The sequence below is a fragment of the Canis aureus genome, chromosome 18 (genome assembly GCF_053574225.1).
Source record: "Canis aureus isolate CA01 chromosome 18, VMU_Caureus_v.1.0, whole genome shotgun sequence".
Taxonomy (NCBI): Eukaryota; Metazoa; Chordata; class Mammalia; order Carnivora; family Canidae; genus Canis; species Canis aureus.
The window spans coordinates 55124488-55140922 of record NC_135628.1 but is presented as its reverse complement, the minus strand read 5'-3'; the positions used below and the strand labels follow the sequence as shown (position 1 = coordinate 55140922).

The following is a 16435-nucleotide window of genomic DNA, read 5'->3' as shown; positions in this document are numbered from 1 at the left end:
TGATTTCCTCAGCTTCAACGTGTATTTTTTTGAGCTTCATTTTTTAGAAATATTGTACTTAAATCTACTCTCTACTTGAGTTTGTTTTAGTTCTAATGCTGAGGAATGAGGATCCTGGGTAAAAGAAATAAAGATGATGGCTTTTTTCTAGCCTTTACATTTCAAGAATGGTTTTCTCAAATGGCGACTGGCAGTCTAATTTATCCCTCAAATGATGACGTTTTTCATGGGAATCAGAATTTAATTGGGATAATTTGTTTTCACGGAAAGGGCAGATTTCTTTCCAAGAGGATCAGTTTGATAATGTTTCACCAGCTAGTGCACGGAGACCAAATATAAAACAGTTCTGAGAAACAGGAAGTGAACCTGACTGGTCTAGTCTGTGTGTCCCTGGCAGTGACGCAAATACAGAAATCAAATTAGGAAAACAAGATATGTGGGTGTGAGGCAATCGATAACAATCCAGGATGCTACAAAGCAGGGAAGAATGCCTTTAGCCGAATGCCATTCATTTTAATAACACCCTCAGAAGTTTGATTTCCACTGAACATGCTAGTGGTTAGGGAGCAGGATGAGTTTGAGTTCCCTAGCAACAGCATGTGCTTTTTGAGACCGTCATTAGCCTTTCAGCTAATCCCGCCAACCCCTTACTTCTAAATGTATGACTGGCATAAAAAAAAGAAAAAAATAGAAAAAAGAAAGAAGGAAAGAAAGAAAAAGTAAAAGAAGAAAGAAATGATATTTCAGAAAGCGCTTTGAAATTTCCAGGAGCAAAATGGGAAGGAACTGAAAAAACAAAAGTTGTCCTGAGAATTGTACTCAGGTAAAAGAAGTCATGTTCGTATGTGTCCAACCCGTCTCCCCACATTCACTGCTCTGGCTTCTCTGTTTCTGAATCCCCTGTGGGTAAAGGGTAATGAATGGAAGGGGAATGGTTGAGAGTTTAGGGCAGTCCCCTCCTGCAACATCAATCACAGTCTGAAAGTAGGTTGAATAGTGGGGTGGGCAGTTAGTGTGGGGCAGGGGCTGGGGTGGGGGGTAAGGTGGGAGGGAATATCACACACAGGTTTCTTTCCTCTTTCCGCAGAATAAATTATTCTGGTCGAAGGAGCTTGGGGAAGGAGGGTGGTAAGGGGGGAATGAAGCTGTTTTCCCTATTGATTGTTTAATTGCACCAGAGGCTGTTTGTCCGAGGCCACTGGCCAAGAGCATTATTTTGGTGGCTAAAGTGAGGTTGGGCAGGTTTCCATCCCCTTCCTTAGATTTAAACAAGACAACCCATACAGCGCGGCCGGTCTATAGGAATATGGTGTATGCTGACTTTTGCTACTCAGCTGTACCCTAAAGCGCCAAGGCTGATGGGACGACGGTTCTCAAACCCTGAATCATTGCTCTAACTCTGTCCTGGGCTCGGAATGCACAACTCTTCTTGGTAGCCTGGGTCAACTGCGGGGCGTTATTAGAATGGTAATTATCGCTGCGTTTGGTTGGTCATCCTTACTATGGCCTGGGTCCCTTTCGACTAGACACTGGGCTCCTTCAGTTTGGCCGGGTGACTCCTAGTTCTCCCCGCCTCCCCATCTACCCCCCCTTCCCCCTGCGCGCTCCCTTCCCAAGGCGACCACCTGCGCCGCCCCACTTACCATCTGCCCCGCGGGGAGGGCCCCTCGGGGTAGCAGTGCCCTCCCTGCTCCCGGGCGGCTCTGGGGGAGCTCGGCGTTTGCCTCCAGCCCTTCGCTACCGGAGAGATCAGGTTCCTCCCCTCCTCCCCCTCCAGCTCCGGCCGCCGCCGCCGCCTCCTTCTTCTTGCATGACACAGCAGAACCGCAGCTGCGGCAGCGAGTCCCAACCATCCGCCCAGGAAGCGCCGCAACCGGGACTCGGGAGGGGCGGAGGGGGGCGAGGCAGGGGCCACGGCCGCGGGGGGTGCTTGCCCCCACTCGGCACCGCACACTTGTTTCCCAGCCCAGGGGCACGGGAACCAAATCAGGCGAAAGCCGACCAGGCCGAGCCGTGGAGGAATGCTGGGGTTTGGCGTCAGAAGGGATGGGACCCCGAGAGAAGGGTGCGAAGGAGAGACCCCAATAGGGGCAGGACATTGCAGGAAAAGAAGGGAAAGAAGAGGCCGAGAAGTCAAGGGCCAGTCTGTGAAGGAGAATAAAGGAGGTCAAAGAGAGGTAAGGAGGGAGAGTTGCCGAGAAGGGAGCCGGAGCCGGGAAGGGGGTGGGGTGGGGGGAGCCTCAGGGCCAGGAGGACTGGGAAGGGAGTACTGGGGGAGGCCTGAGCGAAGTACCCCGGCGGCACTGGGAGCACACGGGGGCTGAATTGGGAGGCAAGGACCCAAGAAGGGAAAGGGATGGGAGAATTAGGCATTAGATAGGAAGGTAAAAATTGGGGGCATTAGAAGAGATGTAGTGGAGAATCATTCATCATGGCTGATGAGGTGGAAGGAGACAGAGTCGAGGCAAAGCCAGAGGAAAGGATGATCTTCTAATACCACCCTTTAGTTTCCTGAGAAGTTTTTCATAATTCGCCAGTACACGCAGGGAGTTTTCCTTATAAATGGAAAAGCATGAACTAAAGCGTAGAAATAGCTGCTTCGCTTAGCCTTAGAGCATAAAATCTCCATGGTCCACAAAAACTTTGAGGCAGAGATTGGAGATTTAAGACGTAAGCACATACAGGGGTTGTGATTCAGTAATACTGTGGGCACCCAAAACTGAAGTTAGGGCTTCCACACAACACTGGACATGAATAATAAGTTTTTCAGAGTGTTTGTTAAATGTTTCAGTTAAACGCACTGGAAACGATGACAAAATTACTGGCTGAAACTATCCTAAAAAAAAAAAAAAAATGCCCCTGCTTTTTTTCTTTCTCTTTATACTCACCCATACACGCGTAGATACATATAGTTAGTTTTTAGTGTCTAGCATGTGCAGTATGATTAGGGAAAACATGTGTTTTTGTGATTATTTTATTTCCCACCAAAACACATGCTACGTATTTTACAGCAAACCAGCTGCGTCTCACCATTTGAAAGAATGTGGTCAGAGAAGTAATGCAAAAACTGCCACTTTGGTTTTGTCTGTACCTTCCAGGTCATATCTTCGTACCTCACTTCCTGACACAAACAAGTTTTTACTGTTGTCAGCAACAAAGCCCTAATATAGCCGCAGAAGAGAAAAACTGCATTGCATTTAGCCTCTCCTGCAAGCATCATCAACGGTTACGGGAGGAATGTAATTCCAGGGAGCTTTAAAGCTGGTGGTGATGGTAATTATGTGTCAGATGCTTGATGCTATTTCTGTTATTATTGTTTTTGTCATTTCTCTTCTACCGGAGAGCTGGCCCAAACTCGAAGAGAGGAATCCGGCTTTGCTTTTTTGACTTTGTAAAAATGTAGTCAGCCTCGGTAGAAAACTCACTGCTCCTGGGGAAAATAAAGTAGGAGCCACGAAATGTCATTTTAGCAGAGCGTGGGTTTTGCGACTGTAGGAAAGGATTTGAGGACGCTCCTTCTGTTCGGTTTCCTATGTAACGAGGCAAGGCTACGCGCACGCACAGACGCCGCAGCTCGCGGGTGCTGTGGCTCCCGCATCTGGGCTTGTGCAGCTCCAGAAGCCCCTTCGGGATGCTGCGAGGGGCTCCCGGTGGGTGGAGGCAGGAACGCTGCGGCCGCCGCCGCCGCCGCCACTCCTGCCGCCGCTGCTGTTGTTGCTGCTGCAGTCACGTGGGAGCCCCTTTAAGTTTCCATAGAGAGGCCTCTCCGGTGTCACATGATGGACATGATATAATGAAACAACATTGTGGAGAGGAAAGCATTCGGGGAGCCCACGGCTACAAAAACAAGTGAGTGAGAAGAGGTGGGAGGAAGAGAAACTACGCCACCTCCCCTGCAGCCGAGCCGCGCGCAGCAGAGCCTGCCCGAAGCGGGCGACGCCGGGGGCAGGGGGACGGGGTCCTCAGCGCCGGCCCCGGGGACCCCGGGGACCCCGCCGCCGCCGCCGCCGCCGCCGCCGCCGCCGCCGCGGGCACAACTTTCAGCCGGCAGCCTCGGCCACCGCCGCACCTGTCTCCGGAGCCTCCATCGCTCCTCGTGACGCTCAGAGGGAAATTCTAGAAGAATACGCTCTACAGACATACATGCGCATCATTTGCCTCCTCGCGTGTCGCCCTGGAAGAGGCAGGAGACGGGGAAGGGAGCGGCAGCGTGCGTTCCGCCCCCAGGTAAGTTCTGGAGGGTGGGGAGGGCCGGGCCGGCGGGGGCCGGCGGGGTCGGCGGGGTCGGCGCGGCCGGGCCGGGGGGTCCCGCGGAGACCCGGCCGCCGGGGACTCGGCGATTTCCCCTCCGCACGCCCGGCGGTCCCACCCTCGGGCTCCGCGGGCCCCGGCCTCCCCCGGAAGCGGCCGCGGGTCTCGGCCGGGGTGATCGCGAGCCGGGCAGGGAGGAAGGTAGGGCTTGTGGCGGTGGCCGGGAACGCCGAGGCCATCTCGCCATGTTTGTGTTGCTAAGAGCACTTTTTTCCCCTTTGAGGTGGCTGGATGCCACATGGCTCCTCCGGAGCTGCTGCCGGGTTGAGAGAGAGAGAGAGAGAGAGAGTGTTTTCAATGTCCGCATTCCAGCTAATGTTGCGCAGATAAAATTCAAACTTGAGGTAAACAGAAGAGGAGGAGGAGGAGGGGGGAGGGAGGGGAGACTGTTTCCATTTCGAGATCCCACCTCTTCGCTCGGCGGAGACCGACCTCCCGAAGCCGGAGAGCGCTCGCCGGGTTCTCCCACCCGCCCCGGCTTTGCTGCCGGCCGGGAGCCGGGCGGCGGGGGAGGGTCCGCACGGGGGGCGCGGGGCCTGCGTCCTGAAGGCGGAAAGCGCCTGGGCACCCCGGCCTCCGGCGGCGGCCGCCTCGCGGGGGGCGCAGGATGCGGCGGGGGCCGCGGGGCGGGGGCGGGGGCGGGGGCCGGCGCTCCGGGAGGGCCGCGGGCTGCGAGCCCCCTCGCCGCGCCCCGCCCCGCCCCGCCCCGCCCCGCCTTGGGGACCCGAGCGCCCCGCCCCGGCGCGGCTTCCTGCGGGCCGGCTGCTGGGAGGGTCTCAGGTTGACGAGGGCTGGTGGCGTAGCAGGTGTGTGGTGGGCATCTCTATTCTGTGAGTCTTGGTCTGGGGGGACGACGTGCGTGCAGAGCTGCGTCTTAATTTTTTTTTTTGCAAAATAGGGAGAAAGATCAAGACGTTACGCCCCACCCCTCCCGTTTTATGTACCGATTCAGCTCGCGGCGAGGCTGCAGGGTGAGTGGGGATGTTTGAGGGTGCGGGTGAGCCTCGTCCTGGGAGACGCGGCTTCCGACAGCTCGTGGCCGCCACCCCCCGCCCCAGCCCCGGGCGGCCCCGGCAGCGGCGGCGTCCCGCGGGGTGCGAGCCCTCGTCGGCGGGGAGCGCCTGGCCGGGAGGCGGCGGCCGCGTGAGGGGGGTCGGCGGGAGCCGCAGCCGGGAGACGCGAGGCAAGTGCGTGGCGCAGTCGTGCCGGGGGCGGACGCGGCAGCTCGTGGGCGGCGGGCGGCGGGCGGCGGGCGGCGGAGGAGCGGAGGCTCGCGCCGCCCGACCGGAGCCGTGGCGACGGGGTTATTCCGAGCGGCGGCCGGGCTGGGCGCCTCCCCCCCGAGCCGGCGTCCCGGGCGCGGGTGGCTGCGCACTTCGCGGGCCTCTCCCGGGACACCGTTTCCGGGCGGGGTCCCCGGGCCCGAGCGCCGGCTGTAAACAGGGTGGCGCCCTCTGCCCTCCCGCCCCCGGCCTGCCGGGGCGCGCTGCCGGCGGCGCCCGGAGCGGCGGAGGCGCGGGCGCGGCGCTGGGCAGTGGCGGCGGGGGCGCGCCCGCCGCCCGGCCGCCCCCGCCCCCGCCCCCGCCCCGCCGGCCGCCCCCGCCCCCGCCCCCGCCCCCGCCCCGCCGCCCGGCCTCCTCTGTTTTTGTTTTGATGGAGCCCGCGTGCAGCTGGCGCGTGTCGAGTCACGTGCCGTGGGCGGGAGGGGGCCGGGGCGCGGAGGCGAGGGCGCGGTGACGCAGGCGTCCGGAGGGCTCGTCGCCCGCGGGGCGGGGGCGGGGGCGGGGGCGGGGGGCGTTTGCCCCGCGCGGACCCCGCTGGTGCCGGCGTCGGGGCCGCGTCTGTCTGGTGGGCTTGGTGGGAGCCGCTGCCGCGTGCGCCGCGTTCGGACGTGGGTGTGAATCCCCCCGCGCTTGGGGCTCGTCGTCAGAGCCTCCGGGCGGGCCTGGTCCGCGCTGCGGGGAGCCCGCGCCGCGGTGGCGAGAGACCCAGCGAGACCTCACCGCCCTGGGCGTTCCTGGGAGCGCACGGAGGTCTGTGTGTGGTTCTTAACTCCGGCTGCAAATTATAAACAACTTGAGAGCTGTAGAAGGAACTCCGGTGCCTGGCCCTGCCCCGGAACACTTGGACCTAAATCCAGATAGGGCCTGGGACTTAAGTGAGTATTTAGGAGGAAAGCTCCCTTGGTATTGTTGACACAGGGTCTCACGCAGGATTGAGAATTTACAGAGGTAGGCAGCTTGATGAAAGACTTGGTTGTGGACCCATCCCTCGTCAGGGATGAAGCAGTGAAAATAGTCAACACGCACTCCTCTGTCGCTAGAAGGGTCATCGTGTGTTGGCATCGTGGCTACGCAGTTACAGATGCTTGATGGAATATTGACATCCCCATTTTACGGTTGGGAAATTGAAATTCAGGAAGAAAAATAAAAGTTGGTCAGTGACGATCCCTGACTAGGACCCAGGGAGGCTGACTCCAGACTTCATACTTTGGACCGTGGCATATGCTGCACTGGACCTGTCACCTTACTTAAGGGCCACGTGCTTGTGTGGATGGGAACCCTCGTATGTTTGCTGACTAGCTCTGGAGTTTACGTGCATGTATTTATGTATGGAGTTCTATCTGCAAAGTTTTGCTTATATTGAAGGGAGGAGAATCACTTAGTGAACTCGTTTAGGCCTGTAGGCTATTACATGACATTTATTGTGGAAGGGGGTGGTGGTGAGGGAAGCCTAGTCATATGGAGAGAACAGATTCTATGGAAGTTTTTAAAGACTCGAGCACAGGGATAGGGGTCAAGTGAAATGTCCAGAAGATGCCAGCATCTTCCAGGGATTTGCATGAGCAGCCACAGAAGTCCTTCAGGTTCCTACTGGCCGTTTTGTCTAGTATTGTTAGCTGTCTAGCAGACAGAGGTATATTATCAAACTTTAGGGTTTGGTTTTCACATTCCTTGCAGTTTGTTTGAGGCAGGTTCATAGATCCACAGAGGCAAGGCTGATACAAATATGAATGCTATAAGTCTGGTGTGGAAATAATCTCTCTTTTTCCGTCATCCCCATCTTTCTTAACCATCAGAGCCACTTTTATCCAGCATTGCTTAAACCAGATGTGGCTCCTTTGCATACCTCTGCATAGGTCGTTCCTCTGCTTCTTGAGTATACTACGTTCTTTAGGAAATTTCTCCGTTTCTTCTCAGAAAACGGTTAAAATAAATACTCTCCTTGTGTTGCTGCGCTTGTTACAACATGTCCTGTCATTTTTGTTTACACGTTGGACACTCCTACTAATCTCAGCTTGTCAAAGATGGGAGTAGTGATTACGTGTCTGTATATCACTGGGACATGGTACGCATTTAAGTTTACTGCTTTGGTCTGGATTGAATTTGTATTGTGTTATATGTGGTGTTTGCCTGTGTCACTCATCTTCATTTTTTTTTTTTTTTTAAAGATTTTGTTTATTCGAGCAACAGATAGAGAGAGGCAGGTATACAGGCAGAGGGAGAAGCAGGCTCCATGCAAGGAGCCCGACGTGGGACTCGATCCCGGGTCTCCAGGATCACGCCCTGGGCCGAAGGCAGGTACTAAACCGCTGAGCCACCGGGGCTGCCCACCCATCTTCATTTTTAACTGTCTTCTCCTCCTCTGCTACTGGCATTTAGGCTCAAAGCACACATCCTTGAACAGAGAATACAGAATATTTTGGATGCGTTATTATAAAAGGAATAGGGTGGAAGGGGCAAAATGTAATTGCTTTTTCACTTGTTTCCCAATTTCATTCTTAGTTGGCCAATTGGACAGCGTGAATTTTCATGGTTACTCCTGTACACTGGGACGGATGCTCTACATTATCACTTTTGAGCTTGTTTAGGAAGGAAGAAGTGGCACCGCATTACAGATGGACATATTTTACATACCATAGCAGAGTACAGATGTTTAATCACATTTCGTGTCATTGCAATTTTTGGATTTGGTATTACAGCGTATTGGTAGAACAACACTTCTTGTGGAGCTTTCTGAAATGATAGAAATGATTTGTAAGAACTATAAGTGATAGCCACTAGCCACTTGGGCAGTTTACTTATTTTTTTAAAAAATATGTTATTTATTTATTCATGAGAGAGAGGGGCAGAGACACAGACAGAGGGAGAAGCAGGCTCCATGCAGGGAGCCTGACGTGGGGCTTGATCCTGCATCTCCAGATGAGGCTCTGGACTGAAGGCGGCGCTAAACGGCTGAGCTACCGGGGCTCCCTGCTCCACTTGGGCAGTTTAAATGTGGCTAGTGTGACATAGGAACTGAGTTTTTAATTGATTTCAGTGTAAATAGCCACCCGTGGCAAGTGGCTACTGTTGGACAGCACAGTTATGGAGGATTTCCTTATGGCTAAGTCTGGTACTTGACAGGTGAATGGTTAGGCTAAGGTTATTCTGCCTTTAAAAGAAAAATCTTGATTCCTTTTCTAGGGCCTGACACTGTGCGTCCGGTTTATAGATTCCAAGGTATTTATCGAGTGATACCTTTGACCTATGTGAGGCCTTTGTATTACGAAGCATTTGTCTGTGTGTTTTGTGAACTTTTCATGTAATTTGTGTGGTTTTCCTTTTTTTATTTTAAGAAGTAGATTGATTATGAATGTATGAATTATAATTAGGAGTAGCTGTAAGTCCAGTGGGCCCTTAGCCTGTAAACTTAAATGAAAGTCCTTTAGCTTATTCAGTATTTCTCAAAGATGTATTGTGAAGGAGCAGGCTCTGCATTTGTCTCAGTGGCCATCACTACCCACCTCTACCCCCCCGCCCCCATGCCTTGTACAGTGCCTGACACATAGCAAGTGCATATCAGTATTTGTTGAATGAATGTATGAGTGATTTAACCCCTCTAGTTTAGCTTCAGAAGGTATATTGCAGAGCTGAAGGTGGGGCCCAGTAACAGTAACTACCCTGAATTTACTGTTCTTCTAAGGAATGCCATCTTTCTAGGGGCACTATTATTGTTTCAGTGACTTGATTTCTTCCCCATAAGATAGGTAGCAGGACTTCTTACCCTTTATTGATAACAGAAAAATAAAGCCAAAAGAAGATTTGGGGCTCAGGTCACACAGAGAGTTGGAAGTGTCAATCAGATGGAAGGAGTTACGTGTATTACCTTGTGCACTTGTCCGGGATTCTTCTTCAGAGAACTAAAATCACACACTGAGTGATGTTAGAAAATTTGGTTTGTAAAATGGAAGGTAATTATGTATGTTAATAGAGTCTGAAAAGAGTTGTCAAAATCTCTCTAGTATGGCATGACACTGAGAAAAGAGCTTCAACAGGAGAAACAGGAACGGAAACATTTATTTCTTAAATCTCTAAATCTCAGTCTGTGGTAATCCTAACACCCAAGTTATAAATTTCTCAAAGGGGATATTTAAAAATGTAAATAGAAACAGATGTTTAGATTTGTACAGATAACCTCTACTAGACTTTGACATATTTATGTAGAAAGGTACCATAGACATCAAACATCTGTTCAGAATGAGAACCTAAAGGCCAGAAATTGTAGGTTTCACTTCATGCGGTGGGGGCTGTATTGGTGGGTTGATGACAGAGCCTGATATGTGGTCAAGTGCTTGTAGAAGGTGGCAAGGCTGTTCTCGGTGCTCTGCATCAGACTCACCTGCCGTGTGGTATGACTTGTGGCTGGATTATAGGCCTGTCCTCATGCCTAGGACGCAGGCTAGCTTCCTCTCATTCTGCTCGTATGTTTCCACAAATGAAAACTGGTTTTATACTAGTGTAATTAAAACATAATTGAAAATATAAATCTACTGTGTTTTTTTTTAAGCTTTTATTTATTTGAGAGAGAAAGAGCATATGAACAGGGGGAGAGGCAGAGAGAGAGGGAGAAGCAGACTTCCCCCTGAACTCTCGGATATGGGGCTGGATCCCAGGACCTGGAGACCATCACCTGAGCTGAAGGCAACCGCTTAACTAAGCCATCCAGGCACCCTGTAAACCTATTGTTTTTTTAAAAAAATCATATGATACACTCCAAGATAAAATGTGAAGTTTCTTTTTTGATGGGGAAGGTTACTTTCTCTTTCAGCAGTTTCTAGCCTCCTAGTCCTTTACGATTGCTCTTCACATGCATTTGGTGTGAACCTCTTTGATGGTAATGTTGGTGGCAGGAAGCTCCAAAACTATTAACCACATGTTCCATAAATCCTGCTGCTGATCCTCAAAACCAAACCAAAACATGACCATAACTGGACAAAACTCACCTCTGCTATCGGCAACAGAAGTTAACCAAACCTACTAATTAAATAAAAAAGTCTGCGAGATTTGAGTTGTGCAGACGTCAGTAATGTGAAACTTTCCTTTAAACTATTTTAAACTTTAGTTTAAATAGTTAGTTTCCTTTAAACTAACTATTATTTTTAAGATTTTTAAAAAAACTTATTCATGAGAGACACAGAGATAGGCAGAGGGAGAAGCAGGCTCCCTGCAAGGAATCTGATGTGGGACTTGACCCAAAACCCTGTTTTAGATATTAAATATAATCTACTCAAGGCAAAAGAATTTGTATGTGTCTGTCTATATACAATAATGTAAGAATTCATATTGCAGAAGATCAAGGTGTATTTGGCTGGAAGATCCGACTGGACCACTTGGATTGAGATGTATAGGTAAAGAATTATTTTAGGTTTATTGAGAACTGTCTCTGGTGACCTTGGTCACTAACTTGGTGTCAGAATTGAGGGAAGTTCCTGGCTTCGTTTCTTTCTCCTCAGTGGAATGGGTGGATCCCCTGATCTCAGGGGTTCCCAAACTTTAACACCCAAGGGCTTCTTAAACCCAGATTGCTGGAGTTTCTGACTCAGCAGGTCTGGGGCTAGTTAATGATCTGTATTTTTTGCAAGTTTCCAGGAGATGCTGATGCTGGTCAGAGGACCATATTTTGAGGACCACTCGATCATGTCATCTCTTGTAAAGTTTTACAAAGTTTTTGTGCCTGTTTTGTTCCTTTTGCAGTGGCAGCACCTTCCATTTGATTTCTGCAGCATCCTATTGATTAAAGATTGCCATATGACGAACTGAGTGGTAAAAGTTTAAAATGGATTAAATAAATTTTATTTTGAGAGTTTCTTAAGAATTCCACATATTTTGCAAAACCTTTGGGTTTGTTAAAACTCAGATTGGGTATCCCTACCTAGTAGTCAAGGTCTTCAGGTAAATTATATTGAAATATTGCTTGTGTTACTAAACGAAAGAACTACACACTGTTTCTTAAACTCGAATGTTCTATCATATCTAACCAAGTGCCATTTAATAGCTACAGGGTATGATGTAGTGTATTACGTAGTTGGGAGCTCATTAAATAAAATGTCGTTTATGAGATGTAATTCCTTTCCTAATTACAACTCTGTGGGCTTGAATTCATGTAGAGCGATAGTGTGAACCTGGATGCCCCCTGAAGTTGACTGCTTTCCAGAAGAGGCACGGTTGCCCAAAGAAGGTGCGCATCAGGGGGATGGAGAGTAAGTTGTCATGGCATGGCCATTCCCGGTTTTCGGGACGTTGAGGAAGAGTAGAGGCTCTGCAGTTTGTAAGTGAAGGGCCTTTTGGGCTGGAATCTGGTAGGAAGTCTGTGGAGATAGTAGGAGATATCTTAAAGCAACCCTTACAGAGCACGTGTACTGTTCTTACCCAGAGTGTGTGTCTATTTTGGTGGTTGGGGTGAGGGGGTTGATAGAGATTCTAAGGCAGTCCAACAGGTGGTGCTCTGGAAGCATTCCAGATGAAACTAGACTCCCAGGTGCCAAGAGTCAGATGGACTCCAGATCTGAGGTGAGTTGAAGTGAGGCTTGACAATACATCTTAGTGGGAGTGAATTTATTGGAGAAGAAGGAATAGCAAGATTTTTTGGGGAAAAAAAATCTTAACCTGAGAGCAAGAAGACATAAAAAAGAAGAAATGGGTGAGAGTGAGGGAGTGGAGGGTAAACATGAAAGGTTTTAAGGTTTTAAAATGTTTTAAGACTTCTTGTGTGTATGTTGACTAGTTAAAAGCACAGCTTCTTTGTTAGAAAATAAAATTAGCAAGTTTTCCTTTTCATTTCCGGCAAATGCTTCAGAATATCACCAGATGCTATTATTTGACTTACATCACATGCCTTTCCAAAGTTATGCCCAGGATGCATGCAGTGCTTACTTTCTTAGATTGCTTTATGATCGTCATCTTGTTTAAATCAAATTCCTGGAAGGCACACACAGTGTTTATTACTGGATGTGTTTTATGGATTAGGAAACAAATCATTTGTGTAGCACAGGCCACAAATCTGGGCTGAGGCCATGAGATCTCACAGCTTTCCACGTCTACTAGTTTTAATTTTATCATGAAATTCTTTGTTTTCTAACCACTTTTATAAAATGATTCAACCTTAAATCTTAAAGTTGAGTCAGCATCCGTATAATTGATTGTAGACTGTATTTCATGAAAGGACCTTAGATTTTGACCTACTAAGTTTATTTCTTTGAAAGTGGTACATGTCATTTGCTGCTTGTCATTTCTTGACTCAAATATCTGTGGCATAATCTTCGTAACTAAATGTGTGAAACTGGTTTGAATTATTTAGACTTGGTTCGAGGCTGGGTTTGGCAAGTCTATGTGACAGAAGTGCTTGGGCATGGCCCTTGGGCCAGTTTTTACCAAGCAGCAGTGGGAAGTGGGGGGTGTGATCCTGCCCCCAGGACTTTTTAAAAGCCTCTTTTAAAAGTGCCTCAGGGAGTTAAGACACTTAATACCTTTTTCTTGTATTTAATCACACTGACACTGGGCAACACCTTTCTTTGTCCTTCCCACATATCTTGAGTTTCCTTTCTTCCATCTTTGTCATTTCTGTTTCTTTCACAGACGAGCATCTAGCTTCTGGCTGGCCAAAGCGCTTCCCCCCACCCCCCCGATTTTCTTCATGATCTGCTTCTACATTTTTCTCTTCTTCTGTGTCCCATTAGTTTTTGTTTTGTGCTATAGCTGATTTTACTTAGCTAATGGTGGAAAGGATATTAAGGTAGAACGGTGTTCTTAACTCTAATAATGATTAGTGTGTACCTGCCTCTTTGGATACTATGCTAAGTGCTTCCATAGTCTTTCCACTGGATGCTAGTTCCTACTAGCTACAGAACCTCAGGTCATAGGATGCTTGTCAGGAAGACGAGGCCTTGGGTGTGGAGTAAGGTGTTTCTGGCCCTAAAATGCTGTGATTGAGTTTATTCACGTGGCATGATCGTAAACCTTTGCAGGAGTACTTTACTCTTGAAAAGTACCTGTTCATCAAGATTGGGGTCTCAGAGTAGGGGTGTTGCTTCTCAGACCCAGGATGTGGAGATCCAGGACTCCTTATTTTATACTGACAATGTGGCTGGCCTTCTTTTTCCTTCAGAAGCTTAGGAATGAGTCTCAAGTGCATCCTTCTCCACACTTGTGCCGTCCGCATCGGAAGATCTGAAAATTGAACCTGAACACTCCAGTTTGGAAAGCTTGTTGACCCCAATTTGGAAGACGTTGCTGCTTTTTGTTTCCACGGTGGAGGCACTGGGCTCCTTAAAGAAATCCTTTCCTTGACGGTTCACTAGAAGAGTTTCTGGGAACCTGCTTAATTCTTCTGTTAATTCTTGAACAGTTCATAAAAAAGTGCTGCCTCCGATCTTTCTCTTGCAAAGTTGTATATGGTGTGTGACCTTGAGTGCTTGTTTCCCACTTCTAGGGAATTTTTGTTAGTGCTGAATCTTTGTTGTGTTGTTCACAGCTACGCCATGCTATATATCTGTTCATTGTCAAGGCCACTGACAATTGTTTTGCTTTCTGCTTTTACATTGATGCCTCATACATTCATTGCACATATTGTCCATTTTCTAAAAAAATCTATGATTATCTTTTTTGTTTCTTTATGTTTCCAGAGAGATTAATCATGGCTATCCTAGGAACACTTACTTAATCAGTTTTGTCCCTAGTATTGTTCATAACCCTTCGGCTTTTACAATTTTTTTTTTTTAGTCTTTCAAAATTGTGTAATACCTAATTCTTACAAGCTCTATCCCAAAAGAATTTGTGATGACTCTTGATTTTTTGGGATTATTGCCTGAAAATGCAGATATTTTATAGCAGCAAGTGAATAAGTATTTTTAAATAAAATGCCATTCATAGCCTTTGGGTTTGATCTTTGAAATCTGTGGTCTGTTTAATGCCAGTTAGTGAACAGTTATTGTGCTTGCTGTTTGTAGGCTTCTCCTTTTTTCGAGACAAAAGATATTAAAATCCCCCTTTCTCCCATTTTTAAAAGGTTCAAAATTAAGATTTTTTTCTGCTACTAATATAATTCTTCTGTAAAGGTACGTAGATGTTTGCTCTTTGCCGTTTATCTTTGTCACTACGTAACTAGCAGTTTGGGACTTCATATGTTTAATGAATCAATACCTTACTTAGTCATTTCATATCATCTACAGAATATTTTTCAATAACAGCAGATCATTCGAGATTGTCAACAACAGAAACATTCCAACAACAGATTTACTTTTTAAAGATTTTATCCATGTAAGGAATCATGCTGTATAGCAGAAGAACATTTGCTCCTGTGTGTATGAGTCAGAGAGGGTGATGGTGATATGAGATCCTGGCTTATCTCGGGCTCATTCTGTATCTGGTGGTCCCAGCCCCTTAACCCAGGAAGGGCATTAGTGTTGTTGGAAGACGTTGGCAGTGAGACGCTGAGAATGACTGGAAATGCCCTCCTCCTTACTATAGTTCTTGTTTTTGCAGAGTACCAGTGATTTGAAAGCACTGAATCGCAATTGTATAAAATACGTATTACTTGCTAAAACATCGTTTTGGATCATGGTGCCCTTTTGGAGTTAAGGGATCTAAGCTCTGGAAAGATTTACTCATCAGGAACAGGTCAGGTCCTGTGCAGTCCTCATAAAGTCCAGTGTATTTTGGATCGCAGTACTTTCTGTGTCACTTTCCATGCATTAAAGTCCTCCTAATCCTGGACCTAGACTCCAGGAGCCGACCCAAGTCAATATGTCCTCTTTGGGCAAACTTTGTGTCCAGAACTAAATCAAAGAAAACAACGCTTAAAGATGTTTGACACCTATCTGCAAATCTTGTGTGGTGCTTGTACACCATGGCCCTGGGACACTAACAAGCCATTTTTGGCCATTCCTCATTTTCTTTTCCTTCTGTGTTCTGTACTCTGTACTCTCTCTGCTTCTTCCTTTTTGTCTTTTTCTTTTTTCCTTTCTGAGTTCCTTTTTCTTTCTTCTGTTCAACCTTTGTCTTTTTCCTTTGCCATACCTGGTATGTATAGCCTGGTAACATCCTGAAGTTACTGCAAGCACTTTTTTTTAGCCTAATGGCAGCTTGGAGCTAAATACGAGTTTTCCTCTGATAAGATTCTGTGCTGGTGCAAGCTATCTCTAAAGAGTTTAATTTGCTTACACAGCGTATTCCATGTTAAATGGGAAGTATTATGTGAAATATATTTCACGTAGATGTTTAAATTTTGTGCCGGACATTCTGCCAAAATTTAGGTAATGGTAATCATACAGAAAATGAATTTCAGGGTTCTTTTCTATTTTATGAAATTTCTAGTAAGCAGTGATGATATTTGGGTCTGATTTTAAATCGTTCGGGCTGTGACAAAGTTTGGTGTAAAAATGTGACAGTGCAATGGATATTAAACATGCAACAATTACTTATGCTATTCTCAAGGATCAGAATATATTCTAGCTCTAGGGGCATCAGAGCTAATTTAATGACTCTTATTTTATAGATAAGACAGTTTACTTAATTTTACATGTCTGGTTAGTGGCATAGTTGACCACAGTTAGGTCTTCCACTTCTCTATCCATTCTGTTTTTTTTTTGGACAGAAAGTTCAATTCATGAAATTTCGAAGGAAAATGGGCAGAGAAGCTCTGAGAAGACTGTATGCATTCTAAACCTTGGTTGACTTGAATTTATTAGTCACAAGATATTGGAGGAGGTGCTTAACCTCTCTGGATCCCAGTTTATGGATGGTTGTACTTTAAGGTCCCTTCCAGGGCTGTGACTTGTACTCCGGTGAGAAAAATGAAATAGGTT

General features: G+C 47.8%; 1 protein-coding gene and 1 long non-coding RNA gene across 2 annotated transcripts in view; both read left to right on the top strand.

Annotated features, from left to right (window-relative positions):
• Nucleotides 1-4246: 4246 nt before the first annotated feature.
• Nucleotides 4247-16435, top strand: part of LOC144289109 (uncharacterized) — a 199178-nt gene continuing 186989 nt past the window's right edge. Inside the window, exons 1-2 of the mRNA XM_077857375.1 lie at nucleotides 4247-4655; nucleotides 5210-5282. Of these exons, the coding sequence (XP_077713501.1) occupies nucleotides 4497-4655; nucleotides 5210-5282 (232 nt within the window). The 5' untranslated portion in view covers nucleotides 4247-4496. The remainder of the gene's footprint in view (nucleotides 4656-5209; nucleotides 5283-16435) is intronic.
• On the top strand, nucleotides 9312-14523 carry LOC144289114 (uncharacterized). Its single transcript, XR_013357154.1, has 2 exons — nucleotides 9312-11833; nucleotides 13738-14523. It is a non-coding gene; the product is annotated as an uncharacterized LOC144289114 (long non-coding RNA).